Below are 23535 nucleotides of genomic sequence, written 5' to 3'. Positions count from 1 at the left end.
CATATAGCGAGACCCTGTGCACAACCGCCCCCACCCCCACCCCCCCGGCAAAAATCCCATTCCAGCTCCTCGATGTCCTAAGCACCGTTGCCAGTGGCTCTATTGCCAAGGCAGAAAACAACAGGGAAAGTGGGCACCCATGCCTTGCCCACAGTGCAGCCCGAAGTACTCCAAGCTCACCTGATTTGTCCGCCTACTGATGCCTTTTGCAAAAATCAGACCCAGTCTACAAACCCCTGCCCAAACCGTCCTGACACTTCCCATAGGTACTCCCGTTCCACCCGATCAAAAGCCTTCTCTGCATCGATTGCTACTGTCACCTCCACATCCTGTCCCTTCGTGACATCATTTTCACGTTTAGTGTCTCCTAACATTCGCCGACCGTTGCCTCCCTATTGCAAACCCTGGCTAATCTTCCCCTATCACCCCGGCACTTTGGCGTCCACATTTAGTTACGATATCAGGCAATAGGACCCACACTGCTCCGGATCATTATCTTTAGTATTAGAGATATGGAAGCCTGCGATAAATACGGGGGAGTTTCCCCTTTTCCCTCGCCTCATCACATACCCTCACCAGCAGGGCACTAGGTCCCCCCCCCCCCCCCCCCCCCCCCCAACAACTTCTTATAAAATTCTACAGGAAACACACTGGACCTGGGGTCTTCCCTGCCTGCATTGTCCCCACACCCTCTTATCACCTCTACCAGACCAATTGGGGCCTTCAGGCCCTACGCCAGATCCTCCCCCACTTTGGGGTTACTCCAACCCACCCAGGAACCGCTGCATTCCCCCCGCCGGCCGGGGGTCTGATTCGTAGAGCCTCCTGTGAAACCATTTTAATGCCCCATTCACCCCCACCGGGTCCAGTACCAATCTTCTCCTCTTGTCCTTCAGCCTTCTGATCTCCATCGCCGCGTTCTGCTTCCTGAGTTGGTGGTCAGCATCCTACTTGCCTTCTTCCCGTATTCATACGCTGGCCCTCGGCAACTGCCTGACTGCCTTCCCCGTGGACACTAACCCGAACTCCATCTGGAGTTTCTGCCTTTTCTTAAACAATCCAACCTCGGGGGCCTCTAAATACCGCCTGTCCACCTACAGAATCTCATCCACCAACCTTATCATCTCTGCTCATTCCACCTTTTCCCTATGAGCCCAGATCAGTCAATGACCATGTTAAAATCTCTTCCCATGATCAACCAGTGCAGGTCCAGGGAGGGAGCTTCCGCAGCACCTGCCTTATGGACTTCACATCATCCCAGTTTGGGGCATAGACATTTACCAAAACCATCGGCATCCCCTACAGCTTCCCACTCACCATCATGAACCTCCTTCCTGAATCTGCCACAATATTCCCTACCTCAAACGACACCCGTTTGTTTATGAGCACCGCCACCCCATGTCTTCATATCTAGTCCTGAATGAAAGACTGGCCCTACCCACGCTTTTCTTAGTCTGATCCCCGATCTTCAAGTGTGTTTCTTGAAAAAAGTACACGTCCGCCTTCAAGCACCTCAAGAGAGCGAACACACAAGACCTTTTGACGGGCCCATTCAGCTCTCTCATGTTCCACGTGGCCACTTGCCGATCAACCATATCCTTTCTTGGGCCAGCCCATGTCACGCGACCCTCCAAGCCGACCCTTGGATGCCCACCGTCACCACTCTTTTCGTGCCACACCTTTGTCAGTTTGTCAGCAGCCCTCCCCTGAACCAAGCAACAATCTCATCCATCCCCCCCCCCCCCCCAAAAACCTCGCTAACCACCTGGCCACCCCCACTGCGCTCCCGTTAATTAGCCCACCAGGTAGCCTGGCAGCCACTGCCCAAGGCGCCTGAACCTCACACCTCACACTAATTACTCTTTCTCTCTCTCTCTCTCTCTCTCTCTCTCTCTCTCTCCTCTTCCCCCCCCCCCCCCCCCCCCCCCCATATCTCCATAGAACAACAATGGAACAGGGGAAAGATTTTTGATAAAAATACTTTCATGTACAATTTATTTAACCACTACAATTTCTTCACTAAGCTTTGTGAACACTTGCTGTAGGTTAGCTTTATGATCTGTGAAACAAGTGAAGGAATTATGGTTATTCCCTTGGGAAAATCCCACTCCGTGAGCAAAATTTTCCCTGCAGGCTTTTGACCCCCGTTGTAATTGCGATCAGAAATTACACTCTGAGAAACAGTTGCTCATGTGTAATTTTCCCCAGAGTGGGCAATTAATGTCCAGAGGGTGAAGTCTCCATCCAATTCAGGACAGTGGGTGGTCCATTTAGAAGCAATCCAGTTTGAATCCAGTGGCAGGTAAGTGAGGAAGAGGACACCCCAATATGGAGGTGTCCTCTCTAACCTTTTAAGATTTAAAGATGAAAATAGATTCAACAGCCTTGGCACCATTGTGGGGGTAGGGAATAGGGTGCCTTCTGCACCCAGGCAGGCAGAGAGGGTCTTTAAGCCAATTGGAGCACTGTTCCCAGTGCCTCTTGGGACCACAAAAATCCAGTTGGCCCTGTTTATCAGGCCTTTATTGGCCTTTAAGTGGGTAAATAGGCTACTCTCTGCTTGCATCCCTGCAATGCAGAATCACAGACCCAGCCGCCTCTTTCCATCCCCAGCAGGGGCTAAAAACCCAGCCCTTTATGATTTTTGGAAAAGAATGACAGGGCCAGGAAGGAAGGCAAGGTTTTTTTAGGCAGAACGAAAAGCATTTTTGGCACATCTTGCTGATATTTCACACTAGGCTATGAAGGCCAATGTATTAGAACCTCTGCTTGTCCCAGAGCCAGTGGCTTTAGTGACGACACTACTTGAGAAAATTCATTTTCAGAACTATGCCACAAGACCTTTCCTGTAGGCCATTTTCACCACTCAGAATTTTGTATGACAGGCATTTCTAGCTACATCTTGTGACCTCTAAAGTGGTCCAAATCTCAGCATATCTGGATAGTAAGTGACAGTGGATTATTTGTTCAAGCTGGCCTCTGCTCCAGGCTCTCCGTGACCCTCTGCACTAATATGAGAGAGTACGTTCAATTTTAGAGTTTTAAGATTCTCTAGAACACAGGGAACTGTTTATTGCATAAATGTGAAATTACATGCTCTTCTCTGGAAGCTTTTTCTGTTGTTGTAGTTTACACTCTTCCAAAGTTTAGCTCAGTTGGCTGGACAGCTGGTTTGTGATGCAGAGTGAGGCCAACAGTGTGGGTTCAATTCCCGTACCAGCTGAAGTTATCCATGGAGGCCTCGCTTTCTCAACCTTGTCCCTCGTCTGAGGTGTGGTGACCCTCAGGTTAAGTCACCACCAGTCAGATCTCTCTCTCAAAAATGGGGAGAGCAGCCTATGGTCATTTGGGACTATGGTGACTTTCATTTCATTTATCCTACAATCAACATCTCAGAAATAGCTCATTATCGCAATGCTTTTGTGACAGCTCACTGTGTCCCAGTTGGCTACTGTGTTTCCTATGTTCCATCTGTAACTATACTTCAGAATAACTTAATTAGTCTGGGGTGTTCGGAAACCATGTAGTGTGTGTGTGTGTATATTATATATATATATATATATATATGTGTGTGTGTGTTTAATACCTGTTCTGGCCATTCCATAAACAGCCTGTGAACATCTCATTTTCCAAAGGGCATTTATGTACTGACAGTTCTCTGAAGATACTTACCAAACCCCTTTCCCAAACTACCCATAAATAATGTTTGTTGGTACTTCAGCTTCACTGCTATCATAATTTCTATTCCTAAAATGCAATGCCTTGACACTTTTTTTGTTTGCTGCCCTGTTTCACCTTGGTGCCTGTTTATGCTTTCCCGCCCTGTAGGCTGAATCTACTCTTTCCCTTAATCACAATCTGAAGAGCAAAATTATATAAGGTGACTGACTGCTTCACTTCAATGATAAGCCTCTTGTTGCTGACGTGGCCTCCATCTCACGCTAGTCTAACAAATACAGCCTCAGTAATTTCAAATCTTTCTTTTGTATTTCTATTTCATCATTAAAAAGCAGCATCCTGAACCAAATGCATTTTCTCTCTTGTCTCGGCGTCCTTTCTCTATGCAGTAATCCCTTGAAATATGGCCTTGCAAAGGCTTTGTAGAGAATCAGCATTATATCTGACTTTTAATTCCTTTACTCTTGCTAGAAATCCAACTTAGCTGGTTGAGATGCTTCTTTTAATGTTTAGTAAACCTATATCATTCAATTTCCCCCTATTCAAAGTAGAATCATTAATTTTAGTTAACCAAAATATACATTAAGTTCAGTCATTCTATCATTTTGGCAATATTCTCTTGCGACTTTATTTGATCCTCAAGCTGACTTAACTTCCTCTGAAATCTGTGTTGATCACTTTTGATTACACATCAAAATTTTCATATATTTCATCTTTATAACTAAAAATTCCAAAATTTTCCACACCATAAATGTTAAACTAATGGACCTGTAATTATCTTTTTACGCTCTGTTTCTCACAATGAAATAGGATATTTCAGTAGCTTCTCCCCAGTTTGGTGGTACACATTCACATTCGCATTTAATAGAATTCTGAAGGATATTTTCTCGTGGCTCCACCACTTCTCTCCTATTTCCCTCCAGATCATTGGATAGATCTCATCAGATCCTGGCACTTTGTCCTTTTTCGGGTTGAAAACTTCTCAAGTACTTTCCTTTTCTCATGGTACCTCTCACCTCACTTATAACCTACTTTTGGAGTAACCTTCTACTACATGACCGTGTTCCAATGGGAGTGGCATCTGACTGTTGTAAGATAAAGTATGGTGTGGCTTGTTCAAAAATCGAGAAAGAGACAGGGAATGTGGAGGATCGATTAAAGAGCTGGAATATATGGGAAGGTACAAGGCCATGTATGATTGATGGAGCCACGTGAAGCCTTTCAAATATCTGGCACTAAAGGTTAAAGGCAAAAGGATTTCTTCATTCAAACGGGTTTATTAATGTCCTTGATGGAAAGGAACATACTGTCCTTATCTGGTCTGACCTATATGTGACTCCAGACCCACAAAAATGTGGTTGAATGTATTTAAGACTGAGTTAGACAGATTTTTGATCTACAAGGGAGTCGAGGATTGTGTTAAACAGGCAGGAAAGTGGAGTTGAAGCCGCAGTCAGATCAGCCATTATCTTATTGAATGACGAATAGTCAGACGGGGTCGAATGGCTTAATTCTTGTGTCCCTGTGTTGTCGTCTTAATATTTGAATGATCTAATCTTATACTTTTGGTCCACAAGGTGGCATTGTAGACATGAGTGTCTGTTAAATGAGTTCAATTCAAAAGAATGGAGACCAGCAGGTCCGGTTGTGCTAAATTAGTGCAAATTCTATAAAAATAGGTACCATTTAACTGTGCCCCAAAATGAAAATTTGAATTTCTTAACATTTTTGACCCTTGATTATGAGGAAAGCATTTTGCAAAGATAAAGCTCACCGTTGGCACCCTGCTTCGTGATGTTAAATTTAGTAATGCTATGCTGTGCTCCCAGTATTAAAAGTACCTGGCTCAGTGTTCTGGAACAGCAAGCTAAATGCAATATTGAGCTCTAAATTGTTACCAACCACTAAAGGGAGTGAATGTTTAAACTTTCAGTATCTTTTATGGGATGCCCTAATCAGAAAGTGGAGTTCAGCCACAGTCAGATCTTATTGTTTGCACTGGAGTGCTGAATCTGGGTGCATTTGAGTGCTATAGTGAGAGTTTGATGACGGAGGGATATTAAGGGTTCATTTTTATCTATAGTCTAGTCTTTTATTTAGTAAATTAATTTAAAAATTGCTGTTTGGGTTAGAAGAAGAGCGAGAAGGGAGCCGGGAGTTTACAGAGAGTGCAGCTGACTGGGAGTAGAGTCGGAGGGCGGAGTTCCAGTTGGTTCACAGGGCAGCTACATTCTAAGGTAAGAGTTTGTTTTTTTTTGTTTTTTGGGGGCAGCAAGCTATCTTTGTATCATTTGGCAGAATCACCAATTTTAGAGGATTCACTTGGGAGAGTAGTAGCAGTATATATTTTTAAGGGCCCAACGGGTGTTTAATCTTTTTTTTTCCTTTTAAATCTCTGGGAATTCAGATCAGAGGGGATGCCAGCTCGGGCAGTTGCATGCTCTTCCTGTAGGATGTGGGTGGTGAGGGACACCACTGGTGTCCTCACTGACTACACCTGCGGAAGTGCACCCAGCTCCAACTCCTCCGAGTCTGCGTTAGGAAGCTGGAGCTGGATGAACTTCGGATCATCCAGGAGGAAGAGGAGGTGATAGAGAGGAGTTACAGGGAGGTAGCCACACCCACGGTGCAGGACAAGAGTGGCTGGGTTACAGTTGGGAAGGAAAAGGAACGGGCAGACAGTGCAGGGAACCACCATGGCCGTTTCTGTTCAAAACGAGTATACCGTTTTGGATACTGTTGCCGGGGCGGGGGGGCAAACATGACCTACCGGGGGAAGGCCCTAGCAGCCATGTCTCTAAGCCTGGCTCTGTGGCTCAGAAGGGAAGGGGGAGAATAGAAAAGCAATAATGATAGGAGACTCGATGGTTAGGGGAACGGATAGGAGATTCTGTGGTCTCGAACGAGACTCCCAGAGGCTCTGTTGCTTCCCGGGTGCCAGGGTCAGGGATGTCTCGGATCGAGTCTACAGGATTCTTAAGGGGGAGGGGGACAACCAGAAGTCATGGTGCATAGGCACCAACAACATAGCTAAGAAAAGGGATGAGGATCTAAAAGGTGATTTTAAGGAGTTAGGTTGGAAGTTAAAGAGCAGGACAAGCAGAGTAGTAATCTCAGGATTGCTACCGGTGCCCCGTGGAAGTGAGGCAAGGGACAGAGAGCGCCTGCAGCTGAACACATGGCTACAGGGCTGGTGCAGGAGGGAAGGCTTCCGATACGTGGATCATTGGAATACCTTCTGGGGAAGGTGGGACCTGTACATGAAGGACAGATTGCACCTAAACTGGAGGGGCACCACTATCCTGGGAGGGAGGTTTGCTAGAGCTCTTCGGGAGGGTTTAAACTAGTTTGGCAGGGGTTTGGGAACCAGAGCTATGGTTCAGAGGATAGAGTAGCTGTTGAGCAGGCACAAATAGTATGCAGCGAGTCTGTGAGGAAGGATAGACAGTTGATTGGGCAAAGTTTCACTCAGTGGAATGGGTTAAGGTGTGTCTGTTTCAATGCAAGGAGTGTCAGGAATAAGGGAGATGAACTTACAGCATGGATCAATACTTGGAACTACGATGTTGTGGCCATTACGGAGACATGGATTTCACCGGGGCAGGAATGGTTGTTAGATATTCTGGGGTTTTGATGTTTAAAGAAGAAGAGAAGGGAGGTAAAAGAGGAGGAACAGTGGCACTGTTAATTAGGGAGTGCATCACAGCTGCAGAAAAGGAGGTAGTCGAGGAGGGTTTGTCTACTGAGTCAGTATGGGTGGAAGTCAGAAACAAGAAAGGAACAGTCACTTTATTGGGAGTTTTCTATGGACCCCCCAATAGCAGCAGAGAGATGGAGGAACAGATTGGGCGGTAGATCTTGGAAAGGTGCAGAAGTAACAGAGTTGTTGTCATGGGTGACTTCAACTTCCCTAATATTGACTTGAACCTCCTTAGTGCAAATGGTTTGGATGGAACAGATTGTGTCAGGTGTGTACAGGAAGGATCCCTGACTCAATATGTAGATAGGCCGACTGGGGGGAGGCCATATTGGATTTGGTGCTTGGCAACGAACCAGGCCAGGTGTCGGGTATCTCGGTGGGAGAGCATTTCGGTGACAGTGACCACAATTCCTTGATCTTTACCATAATCATGGAGAGGGATAGGGACAGACAGTATAAGAAGGTATTTAATTGGGGGAGGGCAAATTGTACTGCTATTAGACCGGAGCTGAGGAGCATAAAATAGGAACAAAAGTTCTTGGGGAAATGCACAACAGTAATATGGGGGTTGCTTAAGGAGCACCTTGCTGCGAGTGCTGGATAGTTTTGTCCCACTGAGACGAGGAAGGAATGGTAAGGTGAAGGAGCCTTGGATGACCGGGGAAGTGGAGCTTCTTATCAAGTGGAGGAAGGAAGCTTACGTAATGTTGAGGAAGCAAGGATTTGGCACGGCTCTACAGGGTTACAAGGTAGCCAGGAAGGAATTCAAAAATTGACTGAGGAGAGCTAGAAGTGCATTAAAAAGCCCTGGCGGGAAGGATTAGGGAAAACTCCAAGGCGTTCTACACATGTGAGAAATAAGAGGGTGATCAGAGTGAGAGTAGGGCCGATCAGGGATAGCGGAGGGAACTTGTGCCTAGAGTCTGAGGAGATAGGGGAGGCCCTAAATGAATATTTTGCTTCAGTATTCACTAGAGAGAGGGACCTTTTTGCTCATGAAAACAGAGTGAACCAGGTTAATAGACTCGAACAGGTTGATATTAAGAAGGAGGATATGCTGGAAATTTTGAAAAGCATCAGGATAGATAAGACCCCTAGCCCTGTTGGGTTATACCCAAGGTTACTACGGGAAGCGAGGGAGGAGATTGCTGTGCTGTTGCCGATCTTTACATCCTCACTCTCCACTGGAGTAGTACTGGATGATTGGAGGGGGGCGAATGTTGTTCCCCTGTTCAAGGAAGGCAATAGGGAAATTCCTGGGGATTAATAATTATTTAGAAAAACATAATTTGATTAAAGATAATCAGCATGGCATTGAGGGCAGGTCATGCCTCACAAGCCTCATTGAATTCTTTGAGGATGTGATGAGACACATTGATGAAGGTCGGGCAGTGGATGTGGTGTATATGGATTTCAGTAAGGCATTTGATAAGGTTCCCCATGGGAGGCTCATTCAGAAAGTTAGCGGGCATGGGATACAGGGAACCTTGGCTGTCTGGATACAGAATTAGCTGGCCAAAAGAAGTCAGCGAGTGGTAGCGGACGGAAAGTATTCCACCTGGAGGTCGGTGACTAGTGGTGTCCCGCAGGGATCTGTTCTGGGACCTGTGCTCTTTGTGGTTTTTATAAATGACTTGGATGAGGAAGTGGAAGGGTGGGCTAGTAAGTTTGCCGATGAGACAAAGATTGGTGGAGTTGTAGATAGTGACGAGGGCTGTTGCAGGTTACAACAGGACATTGACAGGATGTAGAGCTGGGCTGAGAAGTGGCAGATGGAGTTCAACCTAGATAAATGTGAAGTGATTCAGTTTGTTTGGTCGAATTTGAATGCTGAATACAGGCTTAAAGACAGGATTCTTGGACGTGTGGAGGGACAGGGGGATCTTGGGGTCCAGGTACGTAGATCCCTCAAAGTTGCCACCCAGGTTGATAGGGTTGTTAAGAAGGCCTATGGTGTGTTGGCTTTCATTAACAGGGGGATTGAGTTTAAGAGTCCCGAGGTTTTGCTGCAGGTTTATAAAACCCAGGTTCGACCACACTTGGAATATTGTGTCCAGTGCTGGTCGCCTCATTATAGGAAGGATGTGGATGCTTTGGAGAAGGTGCAAAGGAGAATTACCAGGATGCTGCCTGGACTGGAGGGCATGTCTTATGAAGGTAGGTTTTCTCACTGGAGCGAAGAAGGAAGAGAGGTGACTTGAGAGAGATGTACAAGGTGATGAGCGACATAGATAGAGTGGATAGCCAGAGACTTTTCCTCAGGACAGAAATTGCTGCCATAGTTTTACGGTGATTGGAGGAAGGTATAGGGAAGGTGTCAGAGGTAGGTTCTTTACGCAGAGAGTGGTGGGTGTGTGGAATGCACTGCCAATGGAGGTGGTGGAGTCAGTCATTAGGGACATTTAAGCGTTTCTTGGACAGCCACATGGACAGCAGTAAATTGAAGGGATGTAGGTAGGTTGATCTTAGATTAGGATAAATGGTCGGGACAACATCATGGGTTGAAGGGCCTGTACTGTGCTGTACTGTTCTATGTTCTAGTTTTACTGCTGCCCTGCATAACCAATTCCAGCATGTCTTTGTTGCACAAACTATTGACATTTCCAAGCATTTTCTATTCTTTTTAAACAAATGTTCACTCTAGATGAACATTTTTCCCAGAACTGTGATTATCTGAAGCCAGAATTTATACTGATCTTGCATCATAACCTTGTTTAATCCATCAAAAGTAAGCCACCATCCACATGGTTGAAGGCATTGCACTTTGTTCCCGATAATCTTGTGTGCCGCTGTTATTCCTCCTTCCGTCAAGCTTCTGATGCTATCCATCCAGCCTTCTCCGACCAGGACTGTTCTTTCCTGATGTTTCACCTTCTAGAGTCTCCAAGATCAGTCTTTCGCCCTCCTATTCACGCCCTCCTGTTTCCAGTGTTCATTACTTTCTCAATTTCCGCTCCCTCACTTAAGCAAAAAAAAAATGAGATGCTGGGATTTTCTTTTCCTGGGGACAAATTCATTTGTTCTTTGCTCTTTGTCCAGCTGCTTCTAAAGGACAATTTACAAGAGCCACATTTCAGTGGCTGCAATCCTCTTCTCATCAGACTTATTGAGATCCAGCTCTCGTAACCACACAATGCAATGCTCCGTACAAGGGATTTTGCATTTGTTTTTTCAAATCCGATATCGGATGCCCTCCATAATTCATTCAGTTAATGAATTGTAGAGCGGGCATTTGCTAGTCATTTTGATCTCAGCGCGGCTATCCCCACTTGTGGTCACCTTTGATCCCAGAAATTGAAACTGGCCTATGTTTGCAATGGTTGTGGATTAAATTGTCATACTGCTCTCACCATGAATTATCATTGAGTATGTCTTGTCGTTGATGTTTGTCTTTGGCCTTTAAGGTCGCGCCATCAGCATATTTGATGTTCCAGGTGTTCTGACTATCGGTACTAGCCCCAAGATGTTCTGGGAGAGCAAACCTGACTTCTCTCATGACCCTTTCTTCTATGGCGTTGAAAAGAATTTCTGCTATGGCATTGAAAGGTAGCGATGAAAATAGACATCCTTGTTTGACTCCTTTGCCAAAACTGGATCGTTCTGTCTTGTCTCCAAGTACACTCTCTGTACCTTTTGCCTGTTGATTAGGAATCCAATGTATGAGCCAAATATACTCAAAAACCGGGTGTGGCAAAGTGGCACAGTGGTTTGATCCCGGCCCCATTGTCCATGTGGAGTTTGCACAATCTCCCCGTGTCTGCGTGGGTCTCACCCCCACAACCCAAGATGTACAGGGTAGGTAAAAATTGCTCCTTAATTGGGCAAAAAATAATTGAATATTCTAAATTTATTTTTTTAAACCACTCAGGATTTTCCATAACTGCCAAATGCCTTTGCGTATTCTAAATAAAATTATGTTGCACAGCACTAGAATGGCATTTAATGACCCTTTGCATGTGGTGAAACTAAATTCATACTGGTAACCTATGCTTAGCCTTTGAGATTGCAATTTTGTTAATAATGGGTTCTCCATAAAAACTGGAAGAAATCGTCAAGCAGGAAGTGGTTTAGTGCATCTGCCTTATCAGTGGCTTGATTTTTTTTTATTTCACTGCAAGTTTTTACCCTCCTTCTGGTGAAGGAAATTTTCACTTTGAATTTAAAATGTTTTTGAGAAGTTCTTGACCTGTTTATAATCTGAATTTGGACTTATTTTTATTCAACTGTATTTCAACCGTTAAATCCATCTATCCAAACAGTGCCGACCTTATTACCCTTTAACTGGATTGTTTGCATTGTTTCTGATCTTGTTTCTGCTGTTAGACAATTTTTTTTTTCTGGATAAAGAAACACAAAAGCAAAACAGTGCAGATGCTGACAACCTGAAATGAAAAAACTGGAAATACTCAGCAGCTCAAGCAGCATCCACGGAGAGAAAATCCGAGTCAGCATTCCCCGTTGATGGCCTTTCATCATTTCAGGTCATTTGACTTGAATTTCGAACTGTTTTTCTCTCGATGTATTCTGCCTAAACTGAGTATTTCTGGTACATTACGTTTTTATTTCAGTATGTTGATCGAACCTGTCATTTCAAATTTGAAGCCCTTTAATCCATGAAGTTCCAAACCATGACTTAAACCTAACAATTAATATTTCACATGCAGCTTTGTTTCCTGATCAAAATGGTAAAAATGTTATCGAGGCCAGTAAAAGCTTGTGTGTGGAGTTTTGCACATCTTTTGTGATTATTACATTTTTCCATCTTAATTCTCATTTTTGTGTTCCTATTAGGAGCTGCACACATAGGAAAAGGTATTGGTGGAATACTGTTTGCAAGATTCACACGTTCTAATTCAAACGCTGAGGAATTCAAGGATGAAACAGTTGTAGAAGAGAAGAGAGCAACTGAAGCTCCTTTCAGTCCAAGGATGCTGTCACGCAATAATTCTGGTCTTTTGTATGGTACAGGTTAGTACATGGAAGTCTTTTTTGTTAAAGCTTCTAAATAACGGGCGAGATCTTCCGTCGTTGACACCGGCGGGATCTTCCCGTCCTGCTGATGGCGCAGCCCTGCCGCGGGGTGGGGTGGCGTGGGGGTGGATTCAATGGGAAATCCCATTGACAGCAGCAGGACCAGAAGGTTCTGCCACCAGCCTACGGCAGGACCAACTCCCACCACCAAGAAACATATTGTGGGGAAGCCAGAGAATCTCACCCAACATTTCCAAACATTCTGCCTATCCTTAATTTGTATAGTATTTGACAAACTAATAATTGCTAAATTTATTTTTCTACGGGACGAGATCTTCTGGCCCCAACACTGGCGGGCTTCATCATAGGCCCTTAAAAGTCAACAGATCTCCAGATTTTTCCATCCTGCCTCCAACAATGCCTGCCAATGTCGGGGCCGGAAAATCCTGGCCTGAAGTTCAAATTTTCAAGGAAAACTGGGGAAATATTTTTTAAATTTGGTCTGCTGCTGCTTCTGAGCTTCAAGTGTTTAATGGTACAATAACAGTGGGCTAAAAGAAATAGCTAGGTGACTTTGTGTTCTCCAAAGGGCCGGTGCAGTGGCACAGTCGTTACAGTGCTGTCTCACGACACCGAGATCCCAGGTTCGATCCTGGGTCTGGGTCACTGTATGTGTGGAATTTGCACATTCTCCCCGTGTTTGCATGGGTTTCGCCTCCACAACCCAAAGGTGTGCAGGTTAGGTGGCCTGGCCATGCTAAATTGTCCCATAACATCCAAATATGTGCAGGTTAGATGGGCTCAGGGATAGGGCAGTGGAGTGGGCCTGAGTAGAATGTTTCTTTGGAGGATGGGTGCCGACTCTAAATCCAACTAAATGAATCCCTCCAATTGCAGGCTTGTTCCTCAACAGTCTTCTAAACTGAACTGTGGCATGCTTGCCTGGTTAGCCAATGATGACTCAAAATACGATCGGAGATGGACAACTTTGAAGAACATACATAGAAACATAAATAGAAGCAGAGGGAGGCCATTCCTAATTGTTGTAAAACATCTCTATTCCCATACTCAAATCCTCTCGTAATGAAAGCCAACATACCATTGGATGCCTTTACTGCCTGCGCGCTTGCGACTGATGAACGAGGACACCAAGGTCTTGCTGTGTATCCACCTCTCTCAATTTAATTTGCTCTGCTCTGAACTGAAGGGGAAACTACCTTATTTAGATTTGACCTGTAAGCACTGCCCTTGTGCCTGAGGACTGAGTATTCCAAAGAGCGACATGCTAATTTAGCCCATGAAGTTCTTAATCATTTGGTTATCTCTAGTTATGGGTTTATTGCCTCTTTTCGGTACATATCTTTCAATGCCTTTCATTCTCAAGTTTTGGATTCTTCTGCTTCCCACTTAAATTTGGGGAATAGTAAATTTGAACTTAATTATTTTTTATGCAGCTATAAAAGAGTCGATCTTTACAAACTGTCCATGCTAACAAAATTAAGTAGGTGAACACTAAAAATGTGAGGGCAATTTTACTTCAACTTAAATAGCGACATGAAAAATGACCCCACCATCAGTCACCACTGTAATATCCCACACGGAATCTATGGGGTGGAAATGCTTGTCCTCCCTGTGCTACTTGTTGAGTATGAGTGGGGTATATTGGGTTTAGCACAGGGCTAAATAGTTGACTTTTAAAGCAGACCAAGGCAGGCCAGCAGCGTGGGTTCAATTCCTGTACCAGCCTCCCCGCACAGGCGAGTAGGGGCTTTTCACAGTAACTTCATTTGAAGCCTTCTTGTGACAATAAGCGATTTTCATTTCATTTTTTTTTCTCAATTAACCTATGTACTTGAGGTCGGCCAGTAAGGCACCGACGGCAGAGAGGAACCCAGGAGGGATCTACCGGGTAGTATATACAGTAGTCCCCCGTTATACCGCGGTTCGCGATATACGGCGGGGGTGCTTATGGACCCCAACTTTTTTCACTCTTTTTGAAACAACACCTTTTTAAGCCGGTGAACTTGTTTGTCATTCCGATTAGCCCGATTAGCCGCGATAAATAGCCGCGATGATTTGTAATTAAAGCGTATAAATACAAAATGCCTAAGCGCAAGTCTTACACAGTAAAGGAAAAGATAAATTTGATAGACCGTATTAGAAACGGCGAAACAAAGGCAAAATTATCCAGAGAGACTGGTGTGCCAGAGTCAACCCTCCGTGGGTGGGGGAAAGATGAGGACAGTTTGAGAACTTATGTTGAGACAGTTTCTGAGAGTGAAGGGCTTGCCAGGAAAAAGGCATGGACCGCTAGTGACATTAACTTGGAGAAGGCTGTGTTCGCCTGGTTTGTCCAGGAACAGTCTGGTGGCACCCCCCCTATCTGGACCTATCATCAGGACTCAGGCTGAGAAGTTCCACCACCAGCTCCACCCAGAGGACACCAATTTCGTAGCCAGCAAGGGTTGGCTCCATCAGTTCCAGAAAAGACATGGGATAGGTGCAGTTACCATCAGTGGTGAACAGAGATCCGCCGACTCAGCAGCAGCAGAAGCCTTTCCGGACATCCTCAAGGACTACATGGTGCAAGAGGAGCTGACCCCAGAGCAACTCTACAATGCAGATGAGTCAGGGCTCTACTGGAAGATGCTGCCTGACAAGACCCTAGCTGTCAAGGATGATGCCCACAAGACTCTGGGGTTCAAGCAAGCCAAGAACAGGCTCACCATCCTGTTTGCCAGCAATGCCACAGGAACACACAAGCTGAAGCCATTGATTGTGGGCAAATTCAAGTCTCCTAGATGCTTTCACCACATCAACATGGAGAACCTACCCATCACCTACCGGAACTCTGGCAAAGCCTGGATGACAGCTACCCTATTTGAGGGTACTTTGTACCCAGTGTCAGGGACCACCTTAGTGCCCGCAACTTACCGCAGAAGGTCACACTCCTACTGGACAACTGCTCAGCCCACCCTCAGGGAGATGTTCTCAAGACCAGGGATGGGCAGATCCAAGTGCTCTATCTCCCAAAGAACACCACCAGCAAGATCCAGCCATGTGATGCTGGCATCCTTCAGACCTTCAAGTCTGTGTACAAAAGGGAACTGATCCTGGAAATGATAGACTCTCCTCTCACTGTCCCAGATTACCTGAAAGCCATCACCATCAAGGATGCCTGTTATCTGGCAGGGAAGTCCTGGGGTGCTGTGACAGAGAAGACCATCGCCAACTGCTGGAACAAGGCCCTAGGAGCAGCACCCCCACAACCCCAACATGACCCAGAAGAAGAGGACTTTCTAGGCTTTATTGAAGCAGAGACCAGGGCAGCTGAGGAGAGGCTAGAGGACCACCTGGATGAGAACCTAACACTCCGCGATTGGGTGAACAGGTGGTCAGCAGCAGAGGACGACATGGCACCCACAGAAGCATTCACAGAGGAGGAGATCATCGACCAGGTCGTCCAAGTGGAGGCAGAAGAAGAAGAACCCCAGCCCACAGTTGCAGCAAAGAGCCACTCGGATGCCATCACAGACTTTTTCATGTGATTTAAATGATTTTTAAAAATATGCTTGTAAGTGCTATTTTATGTATTATTGTATATATTTTTGAGTGGTATTTTTTAATAAATTTAAAACTTGAAAGAACTTTGATGTTTTTTATTTAAAACGCCCTTCCATTCTTACATTGTAAGGCTATTACATCCACAATACCTGAAACTACCCTGATAGGTTCACTTGTAATTATTCTTTCCCGCAGCACAACATTATCTGGCCATGTGTTGCTCTTTCAAAATTTTCGTAGGCTATCCGCGGCTCGGATGCAACGCGGGTGGCTGTCTTGGACCCCAACACCCGCGGTATAATGGGGGACTACTGTATATCATTGTATAAATAAAACTTTGTTTCAGTTTACACGGTGTGGGCTCCCCATGTTCTTACTAAACTGGCAGCGGGGAGTAAAGTAATTTGCTGTCGAAACTGTGACCTACTCAGCTGGGCCACTTCCCTGCTTTTCTGGACCCATGTTTGGATTTCTTTGATTCAACATGCCTCTGTTTAGGTGGTTAGATCCATTTGACGCCAGTGTTGAAGACTGAAATCAATACGCTGAACGAATTTATTTCTTCTGTGCCAACAATATCACTGAGAATGCGTGCCAGACGGTCATACTGTTGATGGCCTGTGGCCCGCATACATTTGGGGTGATCAGGAGTCTCACGTACCCAGCGACGCAGGATATGCAGTTATTCAACCAGCTTGTGGCACAACACTTTACTCAACCCTGTCAATAAATATCAAAGATATCAGTTTAATACAGTGGAGTTCATATCTCGATGACGGAAGATAGCTGAGTTTTGCGAGTATGGAACTGTTTTGTCCGATATGCTCCGCTCGTCAAGGGGATCTTCCACTAAGGCGGGGTATCTCAATTAATCTATGTGTATAAGGTCGGCCAGTAAGGCACCGACCGAGAGGAACCCTGTATGGATCTACCGGATAGTGTATATATCGTGTAAATAAAACTTTGTTCTTAGTTTACTTGGTGTGGACTTCCCGTGTCCCCAGATTAATATAACACAGAGCTAATCAATGGTGAGCAGTTCAGAAGTAATCTGCCTGAGCACTGTTTCGTTGGTTATATCACCAGTGATGAACATACCTTGAGATATGTGGAAGTTTTTGAAATAAGAATGGTTGTGTTTGTTATCAATCGTGCTTATCACCTTTCAATGCAAAGCATTTTTTTTTAGTGTTCATTTTTAAATGACCATTGGGTATGGTGTGAAATGGTCATTGTTCATGCATTTGGATCCTCTGGACTACATTCTTGATACATTCTTGTCTGGCCCCCATATGCTACTCTCCATAAAATTGAGATAATCCAAAATTCGGCTGCCTGTATTCTTACTCACATTTCAACCCTATGCTTGCTGACCTACATCTATATTGCTTCTGGTTAAACAATGTCTTTATTTTAAACTTCTCATTGTTGATTTGAAATTACTCCATGACCTCACCCCTCCCGACCGCTAATATTTTCTTTTATAAATTTAGAGTACCCAATTAATTTTTTTCCAATTGAGGGGCAATTTAACGTGGCCAATCCACCTACCCTGCACGTCCTTAGGTTGTTGGGGTGAAACCCACGCAAACATTGGGAGAATGTGCAAACTCCACACGGACAGTGACCCAGAGTCTGGATCGAACCTGGGACCTCGGCGCCAGGAGGCTGCAGAGCTATCCACAGCGCTACCGTGCTGCCCTTCCCACCTCTAATATTGTTCAGTCCCTTAATCAGCCCCCATCCTCGCCTGCTATATCTGCACTCGTCTAATCCAGGCTTCTTGAGCCTCGAAGATTTTAATTGTTCTGCCACTAGCGGCCATGCCTTCAGTTGCCTGGGCCCTACACTCAGGAATTCCAATTCTAAATCTCTCTGCCTGTCTACCTCGCTTTACTTCCTTAAAAATGTTTCTTGTTCTTTGAGGAAGCTTTTGGCCATCTGCCGTAGTATTGCCTCATGTGCCTCGATGTATAATGTTCCTTCATGATGCTCCCTGTGATATTGAAGGTGCTTTATAAATATAAGATGTTGTGAATACAAGTCAAATCAAAAACCTTGAAAGAACCATGTGCCTGGGCTCTTGATCAATGGCATCGGTACATGACGGATAACTTGCATTCAGAAAATCAACCACAGCATTGGGTAAGATAATGGCTTTTCTTTTCTGTAGTTTTTTAAATCGGAGCAGAATTAGTGCCTTTTTAATTTGCCTTAGACTGCTGGTTGAGAGTTGAATGAAGGTTCTGAAAGAAGTGGGTTTCACAATACCTTGATGGTAAAACATTCCACAATATCAATTTAAAGGTTGGCTGTGGCCTCTGCCTTTTCTGACTTCCAGTGAACTGAACAGTCATAGAAATCAACTATGCAGTTGTTCTGCTCGCTGGTCTTCCGAGTTTTGATTTTAACCCCTGTTTCCCAGCAAGGTATAATTGAGACCTAGATGGGGATGTAACGTACAACTTATGTAAGAAAATTGCATCAGTTTCTTGTGAAATTTTTATTATTGAATTTCTATTCAAATTCCGAAGTGTTGACTACTTTAATTTTTTTCCTCTGTTAGTAGAGTTGGAACATCGCCTTGATTTTGAACTGCGGGAAGGCCTTGTAGAAAGCAGATATTGGTCTGCAGTAACATCGCACACTTCTTATTGGTCGTCCCTGGACGTCGCTCTTTTCCTCCTCTCATTTTTGTACACACAGAGACCACCTGGGAGTGTAGATCAATTGGAAAGCACCAGATTGCCAGGAGACCCTGTGTACAAATGAAGAATTGTTTGGAAAGACTATTGGTACTACTGCTTAAAGTGCAATGAAAAGCTGAGGGAATCACAGTTTTGTTCATTTTTTTTAACTTATTTTCTAGAATCCACAATGAATACTGGAAGTACGATCAACCTATTTCTAAATAAAGTGCTCCTACATAAGTCAAACATTTTCCTTTCTGTACTCTTAACAGTTGGCCATTATTCACTGTACAATAGGAATGCAAAGTACTTCTCTACATATATGGCAAGCTGGGTTTGGCACTAACACCTGGAACTTTTTATTTTACAAACTTTTTTATTTATGTTTCAAATGTGCAAACTATATACAAATACTTTAAATTGTTTTGTACTAGAAGTATAACCCACTATGAATGTTGACTTGAAGTTTGCACTTTATATCTCCAACCTCTCGTCCTCATCTAACAGCTAGTCAATGTGGCTAACTATGAACTGTTTACACATTTGAAGTATAACGATGTATATTTGGTGCTTATAATTTTACTATATCACTAATGTTTTTCACCTTTTTTTGTTCTGGTTCATGTATCTTTTTTAATTTTGTCAGCACTGAAAGCTGCACTGTACTATTGTAGAGTGCAGGAGGCAGTACATTGTCATTTTCTCAGTGCTTTGTGTTATTTTTTTCAGACAATAAAAGCCCTGGTGGTTTTATAAAACAATGTGGTTAATCCTGTGTAATTTCAGGTGTTGCTACCGAGAGGTTTTCATATAAGAAGAAAATAACAATTAGGACGAGCTAGAGGTCATTTTTAAGTTTTCATAGCAAAACGGTCCAACTTTCAAATCTCCTTTCACTTCCCCCCCCCCCCCTCCTCATGGATTTTAATGTGTAATTTTCAGCTCTCTCTAACCTTGTGATTCAGCAGCTTTGGTACTATGACAATCAGACAATTTCAAAAGCATTACAAATTTCCTCCTTGACTCACTCAAATCATAAATAGTCTGATTCATTGGGAAATGTAAAGAGAGAATTTCTTACTATGTGGAATGGAATGGAACTTGGTGGACACCTCTTTCCGTGTTGCAGGTGCAGTGAGCAAAATGGCTGTTTTAACTTCCTGTTTTAGAAAGCTAAGCACCCAAATGTGTGCTGCTCGACTAACCTTCCAGTACCCCTGTAATGATGAACAAAATTCAAACTAGCTGTTACGTAACCTGCCTTTAAAAGTATTGTTTCTGATATCTAAACCATCTCTGTTGAAAAGTTTTAATGCATTCATCATCGTTTCTGTTTGGATTTGACTGCAGAAAGATGTGCAGCTTCACAGACATATCTTCTTTACCTTGGGCTTTACCTTGGGCACTACGTGGGCGAGTCACCTCTGCAGGGTACCAGCTTGGAAGAATTACTTATTATGTGTCAAAGATAATGATCAAGCCGGAAAGTCGATTTACTGCTTTTAAGTATATTTTAAGTTCAAATGAAATTCGTCTTAATTTACAAAGTTTAGGACCACCTTCCATTAGTCTAGGAATAATTTACATTTATCAATTAACATTTATTTTGTGCCTTTTCATATCAAGAAACATCCTAAGGTACATTACAGAAGCCTAATCGTTCAAAAAATGATATTGAACCAAAGAAGCTGATGTTATGAGGGTTGACTTGAACTTTGATCAGAGAGATTAATTTCAGGAAGGCCATAAAAGAGGAAAGATGAAGGGTTTCAGGATGATAATTCCAGATCTTAAGACTTAGACTGCTGAAGGTGTGACTGCCAAATATATAGCAAAAGGAATGTGAGAGGCTCAAGAGTCCAGCGTTGGTAGAGCATAATGATCATGACGTTTTTAGGGTTGGAGAAGGCTATGGAGATACAGGAAGGGGGCAAGACCATGAAGGGATTTTAATATGAAGATGAGAATTTTTAGGTTTGAGCCATTGGGGAACCAGGTGCTAACATGGATCAACAAGCATGGTTGATGAAATCATTGGCAAAGATACACAATTTGTGGCCAGAGTGAAGATAATAGTTTCATTTTCCCCAATCTTTAATTGGTGAAAATTGCAGCTCTTCTTGGGCTGAATGTTGGTCAAGCAGTCTGACACCAAAAATCGGCAATATAGGGTCCATCCCAGCCTCTAACCCTACAATCCTTGGTAATCCCAAGCACCCCTTTCCAGTATTTCTCACAGCCTCAAAGCATATGCATGTGATTTGTGAGTGTGGTCCTCACTCGCACTTCTCACACTCGTCTGCCACCCCCTGGGAGAACCCGCTCATACTCACCCGAGTCATATAGAATATAAGAACTAGGAGCAGGAATAGGCCATCTGGCCCCTTGAGCCTGCTCCGCCATTCAATGAGATCATGCCTGATCTTTTGTGGACTCAACTCCACTTTCCGGCCCGACCACCATAACCCTTAATCCCTTTATTCTTCAAAAAACTATCTATCTTAAAAACATTTAATGAAAGAGCCTCAACTGCTTCACTGGGCAAGGAATTCCATAAATTCACAACCCTTTGGGTGAAGAAGTTCCTCCTAAGCTCAGTCCTAAATCTACTTCCCCTTATTTTGAGGCAATGGCCCCTAGTTCTGCTTTCACCCGCCAGTGGAAACAACCTGCCCGCATCTATCCTATCTATTCCCTTCATAATTTTATATGTTTCTATAAGATCCCCCTGCATCCTTTTAAATTCCAACAAGTACAGTACCAGTCTACCCGACCTCCTCGTAATCCAACCCCTTCAGCTCTGCGATTAACCTAGTGCACATCCTCCGGCGCAGTACGTCTTTTCTCAGGTAAGGAGACCAAAACTGAATGCAATACTCCGTGTGGCCTCGCTAACACCTTATACAATTGCAGCATAATCTCCCTAGTCTTAAACTCCATCCCTCTAGCAATGAAGTACAAAACTCCAATTGATTTCTTAATCACCTGTTGCACCTGTAAACCAACTTTTTGCGACTCATGCACTAGCACACCCAGGACTCTCTGCACAGCAGCATGTTTTAATATTTTATCATTTAAATAATAATCCCTTTTGCTGTTATTCCTACCAAAATGGATAACCTCCCATTTGTCAACATTGTATTCCATCTGCCAGACCCTAGCCCATTCACCTAACCTATCCAAATCCCTCGGCAGACTTCCGGTATCTGCACTTTTTGCTTTACCACTCATCTTAGTGTCTCCTGCAAACTTGGACACATTGCACTTGGTCCCCAACTCCAAATCATCTTTGTAAATTGTGAACAATTGTGGGCCCAACACTGATCCCTGAGGGACACCACTAGCTACTGATTGCCAATCAGAGAAACACCATTAATCCCCACTCTTTCCTTTCTATTAATTAACCAATCCTCTATCCATGCTGCTACTTTACCCTTAATGCCATGCATCTTTATCTTATGCCTTGACAGCTCAAGGCATGGCCACCAAAGGTGATGCAATTAAGATTGGGGATGCTCAAAAGACTAGACTTAAAGGCTCGCTGATATCTTGCAAATCATTGGGTTGGAATTTTTGGTCCTCTGCTAGCGTGTTTGAAGGAATGAGGTCTTTTGCAATGCAGTGCCTGGCCTGGCCAACACTTTCCTGCTATTCCTCAACCTGTGTTCCATTTTAAACGGGTGGTGGAAGTGACAGACAGCCGGTCTGTCCCACGGCTTATTGAAGCCCTTAAGTGGCCAAATTAATGAGCAGGTAAGTGCCTTGGCCAGTACCCGCCACTATTTTGCCTGCGGCAGGGCAGGCCAATGCCAATCAAGTACCCGGCAACTTTCACTCGGCAGGTTGGTTGGGCAAGGTCGGAACCCTGCTCCGCCATTCAATAAGCTCATGGCTGAGCTGACTTTAACCTCAACTCCACACTCCGATTTCCGCCCCCCGCCCTATAACCTTTCACTCCCTTGCCTATCACAAATCTATCCAACTCTTCTTAGAAATATTCGAAGACTTTGCTCCCAATTATTCCTTTTTGAGGAAGAGTTCCAAAGACTCACAACCCTCAAAAGAAAAAGTTTCTCATCTCTGCTTCAAATGGGGACCCTTTTTATTTAAAGAGTGACCCCCTTCTAGATTCTCTCAACAATAGAAAACATCCTCTACATCCACCCTGTCAAGTCCCCTCAGGATCTTAGATTCTGACGGCCTTTTTCCGGAAACTGGGCACAGTCTTCCCTGTCAAAACCCTTCAGAATCTTTCCATAAGATCAGCTCTTATTCTTCTAAACTCCACAGAGATTAGAGTCCCAATTTACTTAACTTCTCATTGTGGGAAAGCTCTCGCATCTTGGGAACCAATCCAATAAAACTTTGCTGTACTGCCTCCAAGGCAAATATATGCTTCCTTAGATATGGAGACCAAAACTCTGGACAGTATATCAGGCATAGTCTCGTCGGTGCAATGGTGTGATTTTGTTGTGATATATAATAATATTTATTATTGTCACAAGTAGGCTTACATTAACACTGCAATGAAGTGATATGATAGATATATATTAAATGTGCCAGATAAAGTTAGCTTTAACTTTTTCAAATGTGGAATTTAATTCCTTAAGATTTAAATTCTTTTTCACTTCCCTGACTAAGACAGATCCGATCCACAGTGCCATGACCTCCACCACAGGTAGAGCAAGGAGGCAGGCCCTGAATCCACACCAGTCAGAACAGGGATCAAACCCAGTGTTGTTGGCACCAATCTGATCCACACTGGCCGTCCAGCCAACTGAACGAACTACCCCACTATGGAGTCTTGAGTTGCTGTGGCAACATACACTTTTACATGTATGGCGTAGTCCAGAGCTATGAATAGTGATGGTAGAGGCTCCGATTTTCATTCCATCATATAATTGACCAGTATTCTCTTCACTTAACATTGGC

General features: G+C 44.1%; 1 protein-coding gene across 4 annotated transcripts in view; it reads left to right on the top strand.

Annotated features, from left to right (window-relative positions):
• ddhd1b (DDHD domain containing 1b) overlaps positions 1 to 19364 on the top strand; it is a 107062-nt gene extending 87698 nt beyond the window's left edge. For 2 of the 4 annotated variants that reach the window (XM_038779059.1, XM_038779076.1), the window contains 2 exons: positions 12170 to 12346; positions 18480 to 19364. In XM_038779059.1, coding sequence (XP_038634987.1) covers positions 12170 to 12346; positions 18480 to 18685 — 383 coding nt within the window. In that variant the 3' untranslated portion in view covers positions 18686 to 19364. Of the gene's footprint in view, positions 1 to 12169; positions 12347 to 13246; positions 14389 to 18479 lie in introns of those variants that run through there. The other 2 variants (XM_038779068.1, XM_038779083.1) reach the window with 2 other exon arrangements.
• Positions 19365 to 23535: the final 4171 nt, after the last annotated feature.

This window comes from Scyliorhinus canicula, chromosome 2, assembly GCF_902713615.1.
Source record: "Scyliorhinus canicula chromosome 2, sScyCan1.1, whole genome shotgun sequence".
In the NCBI taxonomy this organism is placed as follows: Eukaryota; Metazoa; Chordata; class Chondrichthyes; order Carcharhiniformes; family Scyliorhinidae; genus Scyliorhinus; species Scyliorhinus canicula.
Note: the sequence above shows the minus strand (reverse complement) of the source record. Positions and strands in the feature narration are given on the sequence as shown.